The 16,200-nt window shown below is 42.0% G+C and overlaps 1 protein-coding gene across 2 annotated transcripts in view; it reads right to left on the bottom strand.

Annotated features, from left to right (window-relative positions):
* Positions 1 to 2,793: 2,793 nt before the first annotated feature.
* LOC306813066 (scaffold attachment factor B1-like) overlaps positions 2,794 to 16,200 on the bottom strand; it is a 15,346-nt gene continuing 1,939 nt past the window's right edge. The window contains exons 3-21 of one of the 2 annotated variants that reach the window (XM_079328101.1): positions 15,180 to 15,244; positions 14,815 to 15,093; positions 13,671 to 13,733; positions 12,795 to 12,822; positions 11,344 to 11,845; positions 10,870 to 10,916; positions 10,268 to 10,368; positions 9,435 to 9,584; positions 9,235 to 9,335; positions 8,643 to 8,779; positions 8,028 to 8,116; positions 7,415 to 7,551; positions 6,559 to 6,852; positions 5,998 to 6,135; positions 5,226 to 5,265; positions 4,410 to 4,519; positions 3,570 to 3,682; positions 3,297 to 3,363; positions 3,074 to 3,218 (exon numbers count right to left, since the gene is read on the bottom strand). In XM_079328101.1, coding sequence (XP_079184227.1) covers positions 3,098 to 3,218; positions 3,297 to 3,363; positions 3,570 to 3,682; positions 4,410 to 4,519; positions 5,226 to 5,265; positions 5,998 to 6,135; positions 6,559 to 6,852; positions 7,415 to 7,551; positions 8,028 to 8,116; positions 8,643 to 8,779; positions 9,235 to 9,335; positions 9,435 to 9,584; positions 10,268 to 10,368; positions 10,870 to 10,916; positions 11,344 to 11,845; positions 12,795 to 12,822; positions 13,671 to 13,733; positions 14,815 to 15,093; positions 15,180 to 15,244 — 2,582 coding nt within the window. In that variant the 3' untranslated portion in view covers positions 3,074 to 3,097. Of the gene's footprint in view, positions 3,219 to 3,296; positions 3,364 to 3,569; positions 3,683 to 4,409; positions 4,520 to 5,225; positions 5,266 to 5,997; positions 6,136 to 6,558; positions 6,853 to 7,414; positions 7,552 to 8,027; positions 8,117 to 8,642; positions 8,780 to 9,234; positions 9,336 to 9,434; positions 9,585 to 10,267; positions 10,369 to 10,869; positions 10,917 to 11,343; positions 11,846 to 12,794; positions 12,823 to 13,670; positions 13,734 to 14,814; positions 15,094 to 15,179; positions 15,245 to 16,200 lie in introns of both variants that reach the window. The other variant, XR_013776937.1, reaches the window with a different exon arrangement.

Genomic DNA, 16,200 nt, shown 5'->3' with positions numbered 1-16,200 from the left:
GTGTTTGGTGCTCTTTGAAGAGAGTTTAAAAATATTCCCCCTGCAGGTTCAATTTTAGCACCCAGTGGTGGTAAGAGTATCTTTATCATCTGGTAAAATGCTTGTGGATTTTAAATAACTGAATGCTAAATAAAATTGAGGCAAGACAGGCTTTGTAAGTGGACAGTGATTTGTAAAAATAGTGTTGGTATTCTGGGGTCAACTCATGATGATTTCCAAAGCTCAGTTTTCCTTTCTCATCTGTGTTCAAACCCATTTTTTTCTGATGCAGCATTTTTGCAGCAGAAGGAACTTCTGCCATGTAGCTCTTTGTGAAACAGGTGCAATATAAATAAAGGGAAAAATTTGTTTTTCCAAGGCTTAAATTTCTGGGTCGTGCTGTGAGCTGGTAAAAATAATTCTGAAATCTCTTTGTGGTGATGTTCCAGGACAGTGAAACAAATTTGTTAACCCTGGAGTGACAGGTGATACACTCACAGTGTGAGGATAGCCAAGGGGCACCCAGCTTTTTTATGTTGCTTTTTAAAATGTTAGACCTCTAGAAATTGATTGGAATAAAAAAACCACAAACCAACCCCACACTTTTTCCTGCGTGGAATCCTGTTTGATTTCAGCAAACAAACTTTCTTTGTGCTGTTTTCAAGAGTTGTTCTGTCAAGTTGTGGATGTCAGACACTGCTGGGATCCCTTATGGAATAACCACATTGGTGACTTCAGCTCCTGGGACTCCCTCCTGCCTCACACCAGGAGTGCAGATGGGTTTTGGTGGACACTGCATGCACTCAGTTCTTGTTTCTAGATCCATTTATAAATGGTAGGGGACTGCAGGGAGTCCTTGATGTCACTGTGCTGGGGACACTGATGAGTCCCCAGTGTCACTGCACCAGGGGACAGCAATGAGTCCCCAGTGTCACTGTACCAGGGACAGCAATGAGTCCCCAGTGTCACTGTGCTGGGGACACTGATGAGCCCCCAATGTCACTGTACCAGGGACACTGATGAGTCCCCAATGTCACTGTACCAGGGACAGCAATGAGTCCCCAGTGTCACTGTACCAGGGACACTGATGAGTCCCCAATGTCACTGCTGGGGACACTGATGAGTCCCCAATGTCACTGTACCAGGGACAGCAATGAGTCCCCAGTGTCACTGTGCTGGGGACACTGATGAGTCCCCAGTGTCACTGTACCAGGGACGCTGATGAGTCCCCAGTGTCACTGTACCAGTGACAGCAATGAGTCCCCAGTGTCACTGTACCAGGGACAGCAATGAGTCCCCAGTGTCACTGTGCTGGGGACACTGATGAGCCCCCAATGTCACTGTACCAGGGACAGCAATGAGTCCCCAGTGTCACTGTACCAGGGACACTGATGAGCCCCCAATGTCACTGTACCAGGGACAGCAATGAGTCCCCAGTGTCACTGTACCGGGGACAGCAATGAGTCCCCAGTGTCACTGTACCGGGGACACTGATGAGTCCCCAATGTCACTGTACCAGGGACAGCAATGAGTCCCCAGTGTCACTGTACCAGTGACAGCAATGAGTCCCCAATGTCACTGTACCAGGGACAGCAATGAGTCCCCAATGTCACTGTACCAGGGACAGCAATGAGTCCCCAGTGTCACTGTACCGGGGACACTGATGAGTCCCCAATGTCACTGTACCAGGGACAGCAATGAGTCCCCAGTGTCACTGTACCAGGGACAGCAATGAGTCCCCAGTGTCACTGTACCGGGGACACTGATGAGTCCCCAGTGTCACTGCGCCTGTGTCCCTGCAGTGCCACCTTTACCCAGCAGGGAGCACCAACGAGCCCTCAGAACTCTGCAGTTCCTCACCCTCACCACCAGGCGGCAGCAGTGACTTAAACCGATCCAAAATCTCAGCCGAAATTGGTTAGACAGGAAAAAAAGACAGAATCCTCTATTTCCTCCTTTTAGAACCTATTTTCTTACATTTTCAATGCCTTTATGCTTAATTTTTATATAAAAGTTATATTTGCATGTTCAAGAACTATGTGTATCTGTATTCAGAATTCCTTCTAAAATTCTGTGTGTAGTACAGTAGATAAAGAGGGTTATTTGGAAATAACTCTCAGTTATTATATAAATTATTTTCCAGTATGTGTAAGAATAAGAAGCTTTAAACGGAGGAATTAAAACATAGGGCAGGAAGCCAGAGGTGCAAGGAAGCAAGAAAGATGGTCCACAAGGAAAGGAGAAATTAAAATTTGTGCCTGAGGGGCTCCACCATTGGGACATCACCCAAACCTGTGAGCACAGCCCAGGGACCTGTTCTTGGTCTCTCCTGCATCCTCCTTTCCCTCAGCATCCCCCCCTCTGCAATTCCTGCCCCATCTGTGGCCCTCAGGTATCTGTGGTGCTGTGACTTCTGACCCTGGGAGTATTTTATTGTTTGGCTTTTAGGTTTTTATGCTGAAGATACAAAGCAATGAGCAGAGCAGGTTATCAGCATCAGAGGGAGGTGAACAAGGTGAGCACTGACCCTTAGACTGAACTAGTTCCTACTTTTCAGGCCTCCTTCCTTCTTCCTCTTCTCTCTCCTTTTCCCTTTCTCCCAGCTTTCCTTCTACTGCTGTAATGACAGAAAACTAAAAGGGAAATGTAGAAAGAATATTTAAACTTGATGGCACAAAGGAAATAATTAAAGACAGGCAGATCTGTCACAGATCTATCAGTGCTCTTCAAATCTCACAGTGCTAAAAGCAGATTGTCTCTTTAATGACTTTTAAACCTCCCATGAGCTTACCAAAGATTCCAGAAACAAGAAAATAGTAGCCATAAACCGATTTTATTATTTCTGAAAAATGGAATGTTTCACTTACAGAAACTTAAAAGTGATGTTTAACCAACACCATGTTCATTACAAACAGAAAAAAAAAAAAACAAACCCAAAACCAAAACGAACAAACCTCAAACCAAGTTGACACAGTATTTGGCTACAGTGCAGCAGCAGTTTCGCTATATTTTTTTAGAATCACAGCTGAAGGTGACCCTGGTGGACAGAACTCACAGCCAGCGCGGGGCGGCACTGGGAGCACTGGGAGCACTGGGAGCACTGGGAGCACTGGGAGGCTCAGTAGCGGCGGCTGAAGCGCGGCTCGCTCAGCCGGTTGGTCCTGCCGGGGGCGGCGAAGGGCGCGGGCAGCGCTGAGCTCTGCAGAGCCGCGCCCTGGCCCGCGGCGAACCCGCCGCGCCTGCAACGAGCCACACGTTGGACACGCCCGCACTCGCACTCAGAAAGGTGATGCTTTCATTCACTTATTGTTTCTTACCCTGATGTTCCTCCTCGAGTTAGTCCATGGCCTGGTCCTGACTGACCAGGCATGTTTCTATCACCACCTAGTTCAGAAACAGAAAAAAGAGGGGGGAAAAAACAAAAAAAAAAAAAGAAGAAAAATAGAGGTTTTTGTGTTTCCCTAATTAAAGTGTCACCTTGTTCCCAGAATTTCATTTGCTTTCTCAGTAATTTAACTACCACTAGAAGGTTCAGCAGCAGTAATTGACAGAAAGAAAACCACAATCACACTGGTAAGCAGCAAGTGTACCTTGCCATCTCTCATGATCCCGTCCCATCACTCCTCCATCCACATTTCCCTGCCATGTACGATCTTGATGCCCCTCTAACTTTCGACCATGATCTCCCCAGTCACGTCCATCTCTTAAAAAAATAAAAGAACATCTTCTAGGTATGTCCCCTACCCACTGAGCAGCACAGGGTAAAGCCAAACACCATACCCCATGCCAAAGTGTGTTAAATGGTTAATCAAGCTGCAGCTGTAGCCACCCAACCACTGCAATCAGAACTGGTCAAAGAGAAACAATGACAGACACTTGCTGAACAGCACCGTTCACACGACAAAACTTGTCTTTTCTGATCCAGAGACATCATGGATATTGCAATGGACTGAAATACCTGGGCATGGATCAATTCATTGGCTGCCACTTCTCTGGCTAAGAATTATGCAGCTGGAATATGACTAGCTTGATTAACTGGTTTAAAGAGAAACCACTATGATTCCAGGTGAGTCCAAGTTCTCTATCCCCACCACTGCAGAGACTTCTCACTCAATTTCCTTTAAAACCTGACCACTAGCCATGAATGAGACCTGTACAAGCTGTACTGGGACATCTGTAAATCTCATTTGCAGCAATGGAGGTTATTTACAGGAGAACCAGAGTCAGGAGCTGAGCTAACTGAGCAGCTCTTTACTCACTACAGAGCTTCACTCTCCCGAGGCACGTGGCAATTCCCTGCTCCTCCAGATGCTCAAAGATCTGGAGAGAGGATTCACACTTGTCAAGCTGCTTCTGCTGTCACCCTCCAAAGGTTCAGTGAGGAGATGTGAGGAGCCCCCAGCGAGTTCCCTGCTGTGGCAGGCACTAACCGGGTTTGTGGGGGGATCCCTCTGCCCTCACTCATCCTCCTGTCGGAGCCGTAGCCGCCCCAGTCCCGCGAGTGCCGCTCGGGGCCCCCGTGCCGCTCGTCAGGGTAGTGCTGCAAGGCAAGCAGGACACAGCTGTGACAAAAAACAGCACAGGTTCTCTCCTAGCATTGCCAAAATCTGGCTTTTTGGGTGGTAGGAGCTGTCAGAAAAATCTGTCTCGTTTTTTACATGTTGTATTGCTGGGCATGGTTCACTCCAGGCATTTGTTTTGTTTATTGACATTGATTCCAGGCTGTTCACTGGTGGGAGAGATCTTCTTTCTTTGGGAAGGCTTACATTCTTGGCTTCAGATTTTTAATTTTTACATAGAATATCTGCCTACTTTCTACATCTCTTCAGAAATGAAAAATTTTGAATCCCATTGATATGCACACCTGTCTTTTAGAGTCTTGTTTCATTCTAGCACCTGTTGTTTTAAGTAAATAAATGTGAGAGAAGGCATCCCTTGCCAGAAAAGTACAGCAGCTCTCTCTTACCACCTAGGATGGTCAAACAAAAAGCTTTTACTGCCACATACCAGCCTGCAAAGATGCTCCCATCGCTCACAGGTTCCCCCTTGCCTGGATCTGAGGCTACCACCCCAGCAAGCAGGTAACCTAATACTGACTTTTATGTTAATTAGCACACAAAATTAGTTCTGCTTAAACATCTCAGCTGAAACAACTGTGTTCGTGCTGTGTGCACACTGTGTCCTTTCTGCTTTTGGGTCAGCTTGTTTTGGTTTATAACTAAAGCAGTAACTTGGCTGTAACGTACCTGCCCGTCTCGCTCTGGAATTCCCCTGCTACAGTCTCTCCTGGAACAAAAAAGAAAAGTTTCAGTTAAATCAATACAGTAATTGTCATCCCAGTGTCTGCATGAAATAACACATGGCAAGTTAATCTCCATTAGGATATAAATCTGGATGCTAATGTTCAGTGGCAAGATAACTCAAAAGAGTTCCTGTTTCATTGTGTGAAGAGATCAAATCAACACCTATCACTGTAACATGGGTAAAAAAGGCACCACTGAGGGTGGCCAGGTACTCAGTGATAGCAAGGGAGAATACTGAGTGAACCTACCAGTGTCAGAAATGAGTTACAAGCAAAAACAAATGGCACAATTTTCACCAGACATCCTTTGAGAGCAACCAGAAGTCTCAATGGTACCAAGCAGAAAATATTTTTCCAACCTATGGCACTAAAAACCTGTATTAGCCAGGCTGCAAGGATGAAAATAGGAAAAGTTTTAAAGCAAAAGGAAATGGCTGAATCTTAGGGGTTCACAAAGCAGGCTTCCATACATCCTGACAGAAGCTGTTCAATCAGCATCATGGCAAACTACATTAGGATTTGGCTTATAATCTTTATGTAGCCCCTTTCTGGTATATCCCTAACCCACAGAAACAAAGGACTGCAAGCAGGTGTGAAATCAGACACGAGAAATACACAAGAGTGATTCCTCTTACTCTGCTGACACCACCCAAGCCACACAAAGACCCCAAATTTCCCTGAGGACACAGGAGGAGCAGCAGCAGTGGCAGGCTCACCTGTCCAAGCAGTGATCCTGGTAGCGGCCGCGCTCCCTGTGGTCGAAGTCGTGGAATCGATCCTGGCGCCCGAAGTCCGAGTGGTAGCGCTCGTCCAGCGCCAGCCGCTTGGCCTCGGGCCAGTAGGGCTCATCCCGCCTGCACAGGGGCACATCAGCTGCCACCCACAGCCACCTCCCCTTCCTGCCCTCCCAAACCTCATTCAACCCAGTAAGTGTGTTTAGCAAGAGTTGCATTTTGGTTTCGGAGAAAATTTGGTTTACTAAAACCAGTTTAATTTCAGCATGTGCTGATGTGAGAAGAGAATGAGTCTCTTTCCCACCACCACTGAGAGTTGAGACGCACAGCTACTCTTCAGGAAATAAGAGTAGACCAGATCAGTGTTTACAAGTGTACAACCACAACATTTGCTTTTCTTCAAACTGCCATTAGTGTTAAAAGCAGCACATGAAGAGTTTTTCAGCTGTGAGCTCCCATGACTGCCTTACCCAGAGTGTCCCCATTTCCAGAGGCTCCCAAAGGGGATGTGCTGAGGGCTCTGGAGCCCCACCTGCTGCTCACCTGCTGTCAGGATCATAAGGCCTCCTCATGGCAGATCTCCTCTCCTGCTCGTAGCGCAGCTGCTCCTGCTGCCGCCGTAGCTCCTCCCTCTCCCTCTGGATTCTCTCCTGTTCCCTCCTCCTCTCCTGCTCGATGTGCATCCTCTCCCTCTCCAGCCTCTCCCTCTCCAAGCGCTCCCTGTCCAGGCGCTGCCGCTGGAACTCCAGCCGCTCCCGCTCCCTCTGCAGCCTCTGTCTCTCATCCCGCTCGTGGATGGCTGCAAGGCGCTGCTCCCGGTCCCGCCGCTCTCTCTCGCTAATTTCAAAGAGATACTTTGGTTTATTTGAGACTCCAAACTTTACTATTTCTGTTTTAAATGGGGTTTTTTGTTTGGTTTTGTCTTTCTATAAAAAAAGTTTCTATGTTCCCTCCCTTCTTCTCAACAGCTTAGGGGTAAACAAAAAGCTCTGTACAAATGACAGAAGCAAAGGTAAGAATTTTGCATAAATAACACATTATCTACTCTTAATTCAGATCTGAAAAAGCTTTCAGAGAACACAGCACATGCTAAGACAAAATCCGACATACAAAAAGTATTTACAAACTTCAGGGGGGGAGAAAAATCAAGAAAATTCAAATCCAGTCAAGTGGAACACAAAGCCTGAAAGCACCTACAGAAGTCTCATGAGAACACTGATCTCAGCAGTAAGATCCTCTATCACTTGGCATTGTCTATTCTAGCAGTAATCAGTATGAAATCAATCTGAGCTATCACTGCTGGAGGCTCAGCACAGCACTGCTTTGCAGCCTGTTCAAAACACAGAACAGGTAAAGGAGTAAAAAAAGCCATGTGAAGTTTAGAGTGAACTGAACTCACCGGCGCCTCTCCGTTTCCCTGATTTCTCTCTCCCTCTGCCTCTGCCGCTCCCGTTCCCGCTGCTCCTTGATTTTATCAAATGATAAAATGTCCTGTTTCTCTTTGCTCTCTGATTTACGGTCCTGGCTCTTTGTGCTCTGAGAAGAATCAGAACAATGCATGAGCTGAACGTGGTGCATTTCCAGTTAAAACTCCTAGGCAAATACCTCCCCTAGAGGTTACCACGCCTCCCCCAGAGGAAAACAACAGTGGAATTCCAGGGTAAAGTATCCCAAATTTGATCAGAATTTCTAAATATTACAAATAAATGCTAAGGGAACACAACCTCACTTACACTGATTTCAAACAACACACATCAGTAACATTCCAAGCTCAGGGGAACACATCACCCTAACACCATTTTCACATTGCAACTCGACTTTTTCCACTAGGTCAGCAGTGAAAAAATATAAAAAAGGTGAAACAGAAGCATTTCCCCTCTGCCACATCATTAACACCCTGATGCTTTCCAGAAACTGATAAAAGGATAATTATAGCAATACCTTCACCTCTGAGCACATAAATCTTTTTGACACCTGTTTTTACACAAAAGCTTCTGTGAAGTTGGCCTTACCCTCTCTTTTGATGCAGAAGTTTTCACACTAATAACTGGCTCTCCTTTAGATTTATCCATTACCACTGTCCTTTCAGTTCCTCGACTTGCTAGAAAACAAAACAGAGCCAAAAATAAATGGAACAAAAGGCACTCAACAATTCTTGCAAGATTCAAAACTGTGAAGATACTAAAAAGTTATTTTAATGAGGTTTTAGTAACATATGGAACTTATTTATGATTTAAATAGCTTGCCAAGATTTGGCCAACTTGAGGATGAAGGCAGTAAATTTATCACAAAATTACAGCAGTGTTTTCTGGCAGGGATGACAGCTGTTAAGAACACAAATTTAATTATCCTGTCCACAAAATACATCCTTTGCCATAGTTAAAAAAAAAAAAAGAGCCTAAAAAAAGGACACAGAACCACACACAGTGTTAGGTCTAAACCCAGTGACAGTTCCATAAAAATTATGGAAACTCTGTTGTAAGTTATTAGAAACTGAAGTCAAAATTTTCAAGGTGTTTTCTGATGTTTGTGTGAGTTTTATTAAGTAAGCTTCTTTTCACTGATCAATCACATCTAATAATATAAAAGTATCCTTGAAAACATTTCTGAAAGACAGCCAGCATCACCTGATTTGCTTGCCCTGGATCTATCAGAAGATCCAGTCTTTTGTTCATCCTTTTCTTTTCCTTCTTTTTCATCTTTTTCTGATTTCTTAGCATCATCTTTTTTGTCGATCTTCTCCTCCTTCTTAATACCAACAGACCTACAAAAAAGCAGGAAATCAAAATGCTTCTTTGAAAAGCAACAAACTACTTGAAAAACCAATGTTGGAAGTATCACCCACTAACCACACAGTCAGTCTACCAGAAAGACTAAACCCTAGAAATATTTGTCAGTCAGAATCCAAGACAGAGGCAAATCAAAGGACAAACAACTGGTAAAATGTGGTTTATCTACAAATAATTTGATTTAGTATCTCCTGATACAGCTATCAAGTTTTTATACTAACATTAAAGAGCTTTGTATTTCTGAACAGAAGGCCAGTTTAGATGCCTTTACCACTGTAAAACATCAGCTTTCCAAGCATTATTCCTATTTCAAATACAAGATGAAACATCAAATCAAGATTTATTCCAATTACTGTTCAATTTGATCAACTGTCTGTGTTTGAAATGAGTGGCCTTTAAGTATAAAAAAAACCAGAAAACAACACTTTACTTCTCAGATTTGGACTCTGCAGAATGGTGCCTGTCTTTTTCCTTCCTTGTTTCACCTTCCTTTTTCTCTGAAGGCTTTTTTCCTGCTGGTTCATTTTTGGCCTAGAAATTCAACCAGAAATAATTACACAGTCAGAGACAGAGATTAAAATGGCATGCTTTTATTTTCATTTACATTGCCATGAAATAGCTGTCCCTTACCTTTTCCACAGAAATCATTTTACCATGCAGCTCTGTTCTGTGGAGGTGATTAATGCACTTGGTGGCCTCCTCAGATGTTGACATTGTCACAAAGCCGTAGCAGCGAGCGCCGGGACTGCGAGCGTTCGTCACCACTTTTGCACCAACCACCTTGGGGAAAAAAAACAAAATAGTCTGTGTTTGCTGGGCTGTCACTAAATAAATTCTAACTTAATCATTGTTTTTTAGAATAGTTGGGATGAGAAAGGAATTTTAAAAGCCATCTGGTTCAATCAATTCCCTGTCAGAAGCAGAGATATCTTCAATAATGGAATTCAGAAAATTCATCTTCAAATTGCTGAGCAGGTCAGGAGCTTCAGGCAGATTGTATATAGAGAAGGGAGAGTGGGATTGGAAAAACCTAAATAAAATTGAATAAACAAAACTACTACCACTTTCTCTTTCTCTACAGGGCATCTGAACCCACAGATGACAATCTCTGACAGGCAGCAGCACTTAGTGACATAAACATTTAATATTACATTCAGAGAAGTATTTGCAGAAGGGGAGATCACAGTCAGAGTTCCCTTTCATAATTTCTGCTCTTGTACCCAAGCAGGCACTGTAAAACAAGTGGAATTCTGCCCTCAAAGACTGGATTCCTCCAGAAATACCCCTTGAAATGGAATAGTTCAAAACAGCATTGCTGGATACTTAAGATGTAATTACACTACTACATGACAAACTTAAGAATTCAGTCTGCCCAGTTATTCATTAGAGAAAGTAAGAGCTACATTTAAGGTCAGCCTTTTCAACTGACCAAATGGTTTGTTAATTTACATACCACTACCTACCTTTCCATACTTGCTGAAAAGATTTTTCAAGTCTGTAGCTCTGGTAGAGGAGGAAAGTCCACTAACCCACAAATTTCTGCCAGAACTACTCCCAGCACGGCCTGGGGTACAAAAAAAAAAAAGCCAAACACAAAAGACCATGTAAAACACAAATGCAGAAGTGCAAAATTAAGAGTTCTAAACCCCCTCACATTTTTCCTTCATAAAACTCTTCCACTGCAATTTTAATTCTACATCTTCCATTCATTCTTAGAATCAATTTGCTGGCTACAAACTGCAGCCTACAAAAATGAACATCTGAAATTCTTGGTTCATGTGCATTTGAACAGACTTATTGAGTTTGTAGCTACAGATTTTCGTCCTGTACTTCAACCACTTTTAGGAGACCTACAAAGTATCAAATGTTACTCACAGAAAATACTTATTTAAAACAAACCATAACTGTTTATTAATAATGTTACAGAAGTTACAAGGAACAGATAGTAAAGTTAGATTTTGAATGGATGTGTTACAACTGCATGGAGGATTCACTGAATTAACAGTCCCATTTTTTACTCCTTTATATGTAAAAAAAACCCAAAAAAGCCCAAACATAAACCCACCTTTTTCATCTTTTGCGACAGCCTTTGTATCTTTGTCTTCAACAGGGCTAAAGACAAAACACTACCATTATTCAAGAGATCATATACAAAAAGAACATTAATACTAAACAGTACAACTAAAATTGGATACCTACCAGTAAATTAGTTCCAATATAAACACTATTATTGGCAAATTTCGAGAAGAGTGACAGGAAATAGGGATTTGTACCCCTAAACGGACAATTCTGTTTTGCAGATGACAGAAATAAGAGTAATTTGGGGAAAACAACCTTTGAAGGTTGAGGAAGGAAAGAAATCAAACCCACTGTTTTTAAGAAAAAAAAAAATCTACACATGGAGAAATAAAAGAGACCTTTAGGAATAGGCTACAATTTCATCAGTCTCGGAGGCCAATTGAAGGAAACAGCTTATTCGCATCACTTAAGGACCAATGATAAAAGATAGCATCTGGTCTAGAACGGAGAAAAAACAAACCTCTTTTTCTGATCACCGCCCTCACTGGCTGAGGACTCTTTAGTGGCAGGGGAAGATTCCTCAGAATTAGCTTTGTCTTCTGCTCTCTTGCCATCTTCTTTGCTATCTCTGGCTTCGGCACCTGCGCCTTTCTCCGCTGCCTCCCCACTAGAGGCTTCCAGGCCTTGGGAGCGTTTGCTACTCTGATCGCTTAGGGTCTCTACCACTACACCTTCAGAGTCCGGGGCCTCTTCCTCGGGGCTCTGTTCACTTGTCTCCCCTTTTGCTACCACTAAACGCTTTGCTTCCTTCCTTGCCAAAGCTTGGGCCGATTTGCTGTCCAAAGCTAAAGCATCTTCCTCCAGCTGAGCGGCAGCGAGAGCGTCCTCTTCCTCAGCCAGCCTCTTGCCTGGCCCCGCGTTACTGGCTTCCTGCGCACGCGGCCGCTCCGCTTCCGCGGGTTCTTCGTTAAGTAGCTCAGATTTACAAGTTTCCCCCAAAATGTCGAGTATTTTCTCATTTTCTACGGATTTAACAGGAATAGAATGGCACAAGATTTAATCACCAGGGAAATACAGCAATCACAAATGTGGAACTGGCATGGCTGCCACACTAACACCAAGAGAACTGCTAAGCTACACAGAGATTGGAAAACCCTAGTGTACACAGTGTTACGCCTACCACGCTAACTGCTCTCTCACACCCTGCCAAATCAGCCCTAGCACCTCAACAGGCAAGAAAAATGCCCCCACAGATTTTACAAAAAAACTTCAGGCTCAGCCTTCATATTCTTCAGCAAATCGTTCAGCTCTGTTTCTTCTCTAGTTAGCTTCCAGAGTCCGAGATGCTTAACTGAACGTATCAAGGCACTGAGAGTTCAATTTTCCAAATTTCTGTGAAGTTCTTTAAGCAGAGACAGTCCAACATGAGAAATGGGCATCTTCTGATGGTTCTGAGTGTCCATGCAGTCCAGAAAGAGAGTGGGATCTGTAGCAAATTTCTGTGACAGCAGCGTGTTCCTTCTTCTGAAGTCCAGTCTCTTTAATTCCTGTTTTGCACCAGAGCTTTGCACTGCCTACACTCCTTTATTTATATTTATTCACAGAACTATTGTACAGTGTGATATCACAAGATCTGTTTTCAGAACCTTGACATCTTTAAGGCTCGTTCCATAACTCCACTCTGCAGTAACAGTTCTAAAGAACCATTTCATGGCATTAATCACGTTTTCCAAGTGTTGTTCTTCACAGATCTGGTGATATGACTGGGTTTCCAATCTCTATGACCCTGCATGACCTGGATTTTCCACCATAATAACGTACACTACAGTAATGCATTAAAAGAAAGAACCAAAAAAAACCAAACAGGGATGCAAAAAGCCTAAATGAAGAATGAAACTGTTTAAATGCCCAGGATTGGTTTTTTTTTTCATTTTAAAAAAATCAAAGTAACCAAACAAAAACAAACAGTACCTGGCTCCAAAGGTAACTCTTCAAGTTCCTGTAGTGAAAAAGATTTTAAAAAGGAGAAATATCACTATTTCATAAGCAAGATGCTGTTCTGAATGACATTTCTTAAACACCCATTAAAGGAGAGTATTTAGTGAAAGCATTACTATAATTTAGCCTATTTCAGCTTTGAAAACATTGAACTTCAAACAAATTTCAAAAGAACAAGATTTAAGATGAGTTTTTAACATACTCAAAGTTTTATGAAGTCTGAAGTTTTATGAAAATTTTACACCTCTCAAATTCAGCCACCTGATAAAACATACTGAAATACTCACAGAGGTAAATAAATCAATAAATGGAAGTAGCACAGAGGAAAGCTTATCTTCAAGTTACCCTTCTCTACACTGTGTTTTTTGAAGTCTCTTTTCTGAAAACAGGACCAACAGAAACATCAATTTCACTTGGAGCTGATGCTGTAAACCTACCAGGTGTGATCTGGAAACCAGGCAGCATTTCAGGAACAGACAGCTCCAGCTTCCTTCTCACCATGGGACATGCACATTTTTAATGGAAGTTAAACACACTGTAAGGCACTGAGCTGGCATTTACATCAGATAAAAGGAATCCAATTTACCACCAAACTCAGTATGATACAAACCTCAGAAATATATATATATGTATGTATGTAGGTACATACCTGAACACACATACATATATATATTAAAAATATACATATATTACCTGATAGAGAAATAATTTTTTGTCTTTATGAGTAAATTAAAATACATTAGCTCCTTTTCTTTGCAGGGTAGGAATGCACCACTGTATACACATACAGTATTATATAGTGTATTTTATGGGTTTTTTGTTGGAAAAGAAAAACTGGCTACCATTTACCTTTATTACGGTTAAATCTGATGAAGAAGCATCTAAACTGTTCCCAACATCTTCAAACTCTACCTTTAAAAAATGAATGGGAGACATCTTGTTATCTATAAAGGAATATTGTGAGTGAAAGCTGAGTGAAAAACTGAAGATTTGTATTTGCACTGACAGCTGTTATCCTGCAAACACATCCAGCATCCAAAGCAACCAACAATTGTTAAAACTGAGTGAGAACCCTCAGGACTCTTCCTGATCTTCACTGACTGAATAAGCTCTCTCATGATCTCTGAACTATGATGGTCAGCTCACAAAAATCTTTTAATTATGGCATTTCAATGAAATTTCTCTGATTTGTATCCCAGTCATTTAGAGCAACAACAGAGAGACAAAAAACCTCTAGGACCTGCTAATGATTTCCTTCACTGATAAAAGCAGATCATGGGACCTGACCTGGCCTCAAGACATTCACTCACTCAAAAAAACCCTTTTTCTGAGTATTTCTATTTCATTTTTGTAGGACAGGGATATGCCTGAGGATAGGGGGCCAAGATTATTTCTGCAACTTTAGAACCTCATAGTCAATGTGGACACACAGCAAAGAGCAATACTATCCCATTAGATGGGACAGAAATATCTTTTTTCAAATGCTTTGTTGTACATGCCAGGAGATAAAACACTGATTTTGGGGGAAGGGATTATTCTCTAGCCCAGTGTCAACAGCCAGGTAGAAAACCAACATAAAAAAAACTTCCAGCAACTGAATAACTACAAGACTCAATATTAGGAGGAAAAAAACCTTGAATGGTGCTGTCCAGTTAAGAAAGTAAGCTACACTATTCCTATGTCCCATGTGTTCCCTGAAATAAAAATGTAGGAATAATATGTATATTATAATTAATAAGGTGAAGCAGAATTCAAAGCATGATTAAAAAAAAAAAGCTTTGTAATTTGCTATTAATTAATAATAACATGCATATAAATATTTAAGTATTTTAAAAATTAAGACCCGTATTTCCACAAATATGTAGACCATAAGAACCAGTACAGTCCCAAATTTTTCCCAAGTATTCTTCACCCACCATTTTGCTATTTAATTCATAAATAAATAAATTTTAAAAAAGAAAACCCTGATTCCATAGTCATAAGAGATGCATACCATCACTATTGGTATTTCTCTTGATTCTTCTTTAATTTCTGAAAATTGTGGGGATGCCTCCAAGTTACCTACAGCATATTCTGTAGGCTGATCTGGAAATTCTTTCACTTCTGCATCAACATTTTCTTTACTATCAGACAGCGAGTCAAGAATATTATGAGCACTGTAATCATCTCCACAATCTACTGCATTGCCATTATCTATTTCAGCTTCATCTAACACACTAATATCCATCATGTCAATATCCTGCAAGGTATCCAAACTTGCTTCAATATCGTCCTGTGGGAAGAAAAAAAAGCCCATGTCACAGTCAGGGTGACTTGAGAGCCACCTGCCCTCGGTGTCCCCCAAGGCAGCCCCTGTACCTGCCCATCTCCAGAATCCTCCTCCAGGCCGTTGTCTTCCACTCCCTCCTCGTCTGGCCTGCGTCCTGACATCACCATCATCAGGATGAAAACAGCAATTAGAGCTTCAAGCTTTATTTTCTCACCACAGTTGTTGTTCCTTTCAGTTTTTTTCTCCTGTTTCCCACAACTGTTTGTTACCACTCCAGTGACAAACAAGCCACAGTGCAACACCTGGCAGGAGCTCAAGCTCTGTGACCTCCCCAGGACATTTGGCTCAGCTCAGATTGCAGCAATTTATTACCTCAACCTTTCATTTCTTTACAGACATTTACTAGCAGAGAAAAAAAAACAACCAACCAAAACACAGCACAAAATAATAAAAACACCCCACTCCACCTTTGAGTTTTGCTGCAGTGCTCTGTCCACCAGCTGGATGGGAAAGATCCCAAATGGGATTACTGAAAACACTACACCAGCTTCAGCACCAAAGAGCAACTCCTCCAACTCAGAGCTGAGCAGCTGTTTGATCTTTTATGAATTTTATTTTCCTCAAAAATTACAAGCACATTACAACTGAAAATTGAGAGGGGTTTTAGAGCCAAGAGGAACATTTCATCTATTTCCATCCCAACATTAAAAGTGATGTAATAGACATCAGGTGACGTGAAAATGAATACAATTAAAAACATCTCTTTCACCCAAAGTTGTGACATTTGCCCTCTATCTGGTCAAGATTTCACATTTTAGCCTGCAAGCAATTGCACCATCACTCCAAATTCGATGTAATGACAAAAATCAAACAAATTCGCTGGCAAAACAGTCAAATTTCATCTCACAAATTTATATTTTCCGCAAACCAAATCTAGTAATGAAAATACTCTATCTAAACTAGCTATTTTTCTCAGCTCCAATGCAAAGTTTTAAACACATTTACAAAATGAGATCAAATTGTGTTAATTAACTAATTTTACAAAAACAAGAAGTTATTTTCTTAAAACAAGGATTATGTAAGACTGTCTCACCACTACAAAAACCAAGC

The sequence above is a fragment of the Erithacus rubecula genome, assembly GCF_903797595.1.
Source record: "Erithacus rubecula genome assembly, chromosome: 28".
Taxonomy (NCBI): Eukaryota; Metazoa; Chordata; class Aves; order Passeriformes; family Muscicapidae; genus Erithacus; species Erithacus rubecula.
This window is presented reverse-complemented; position numbering and strand designations above follow the sequence as displayed.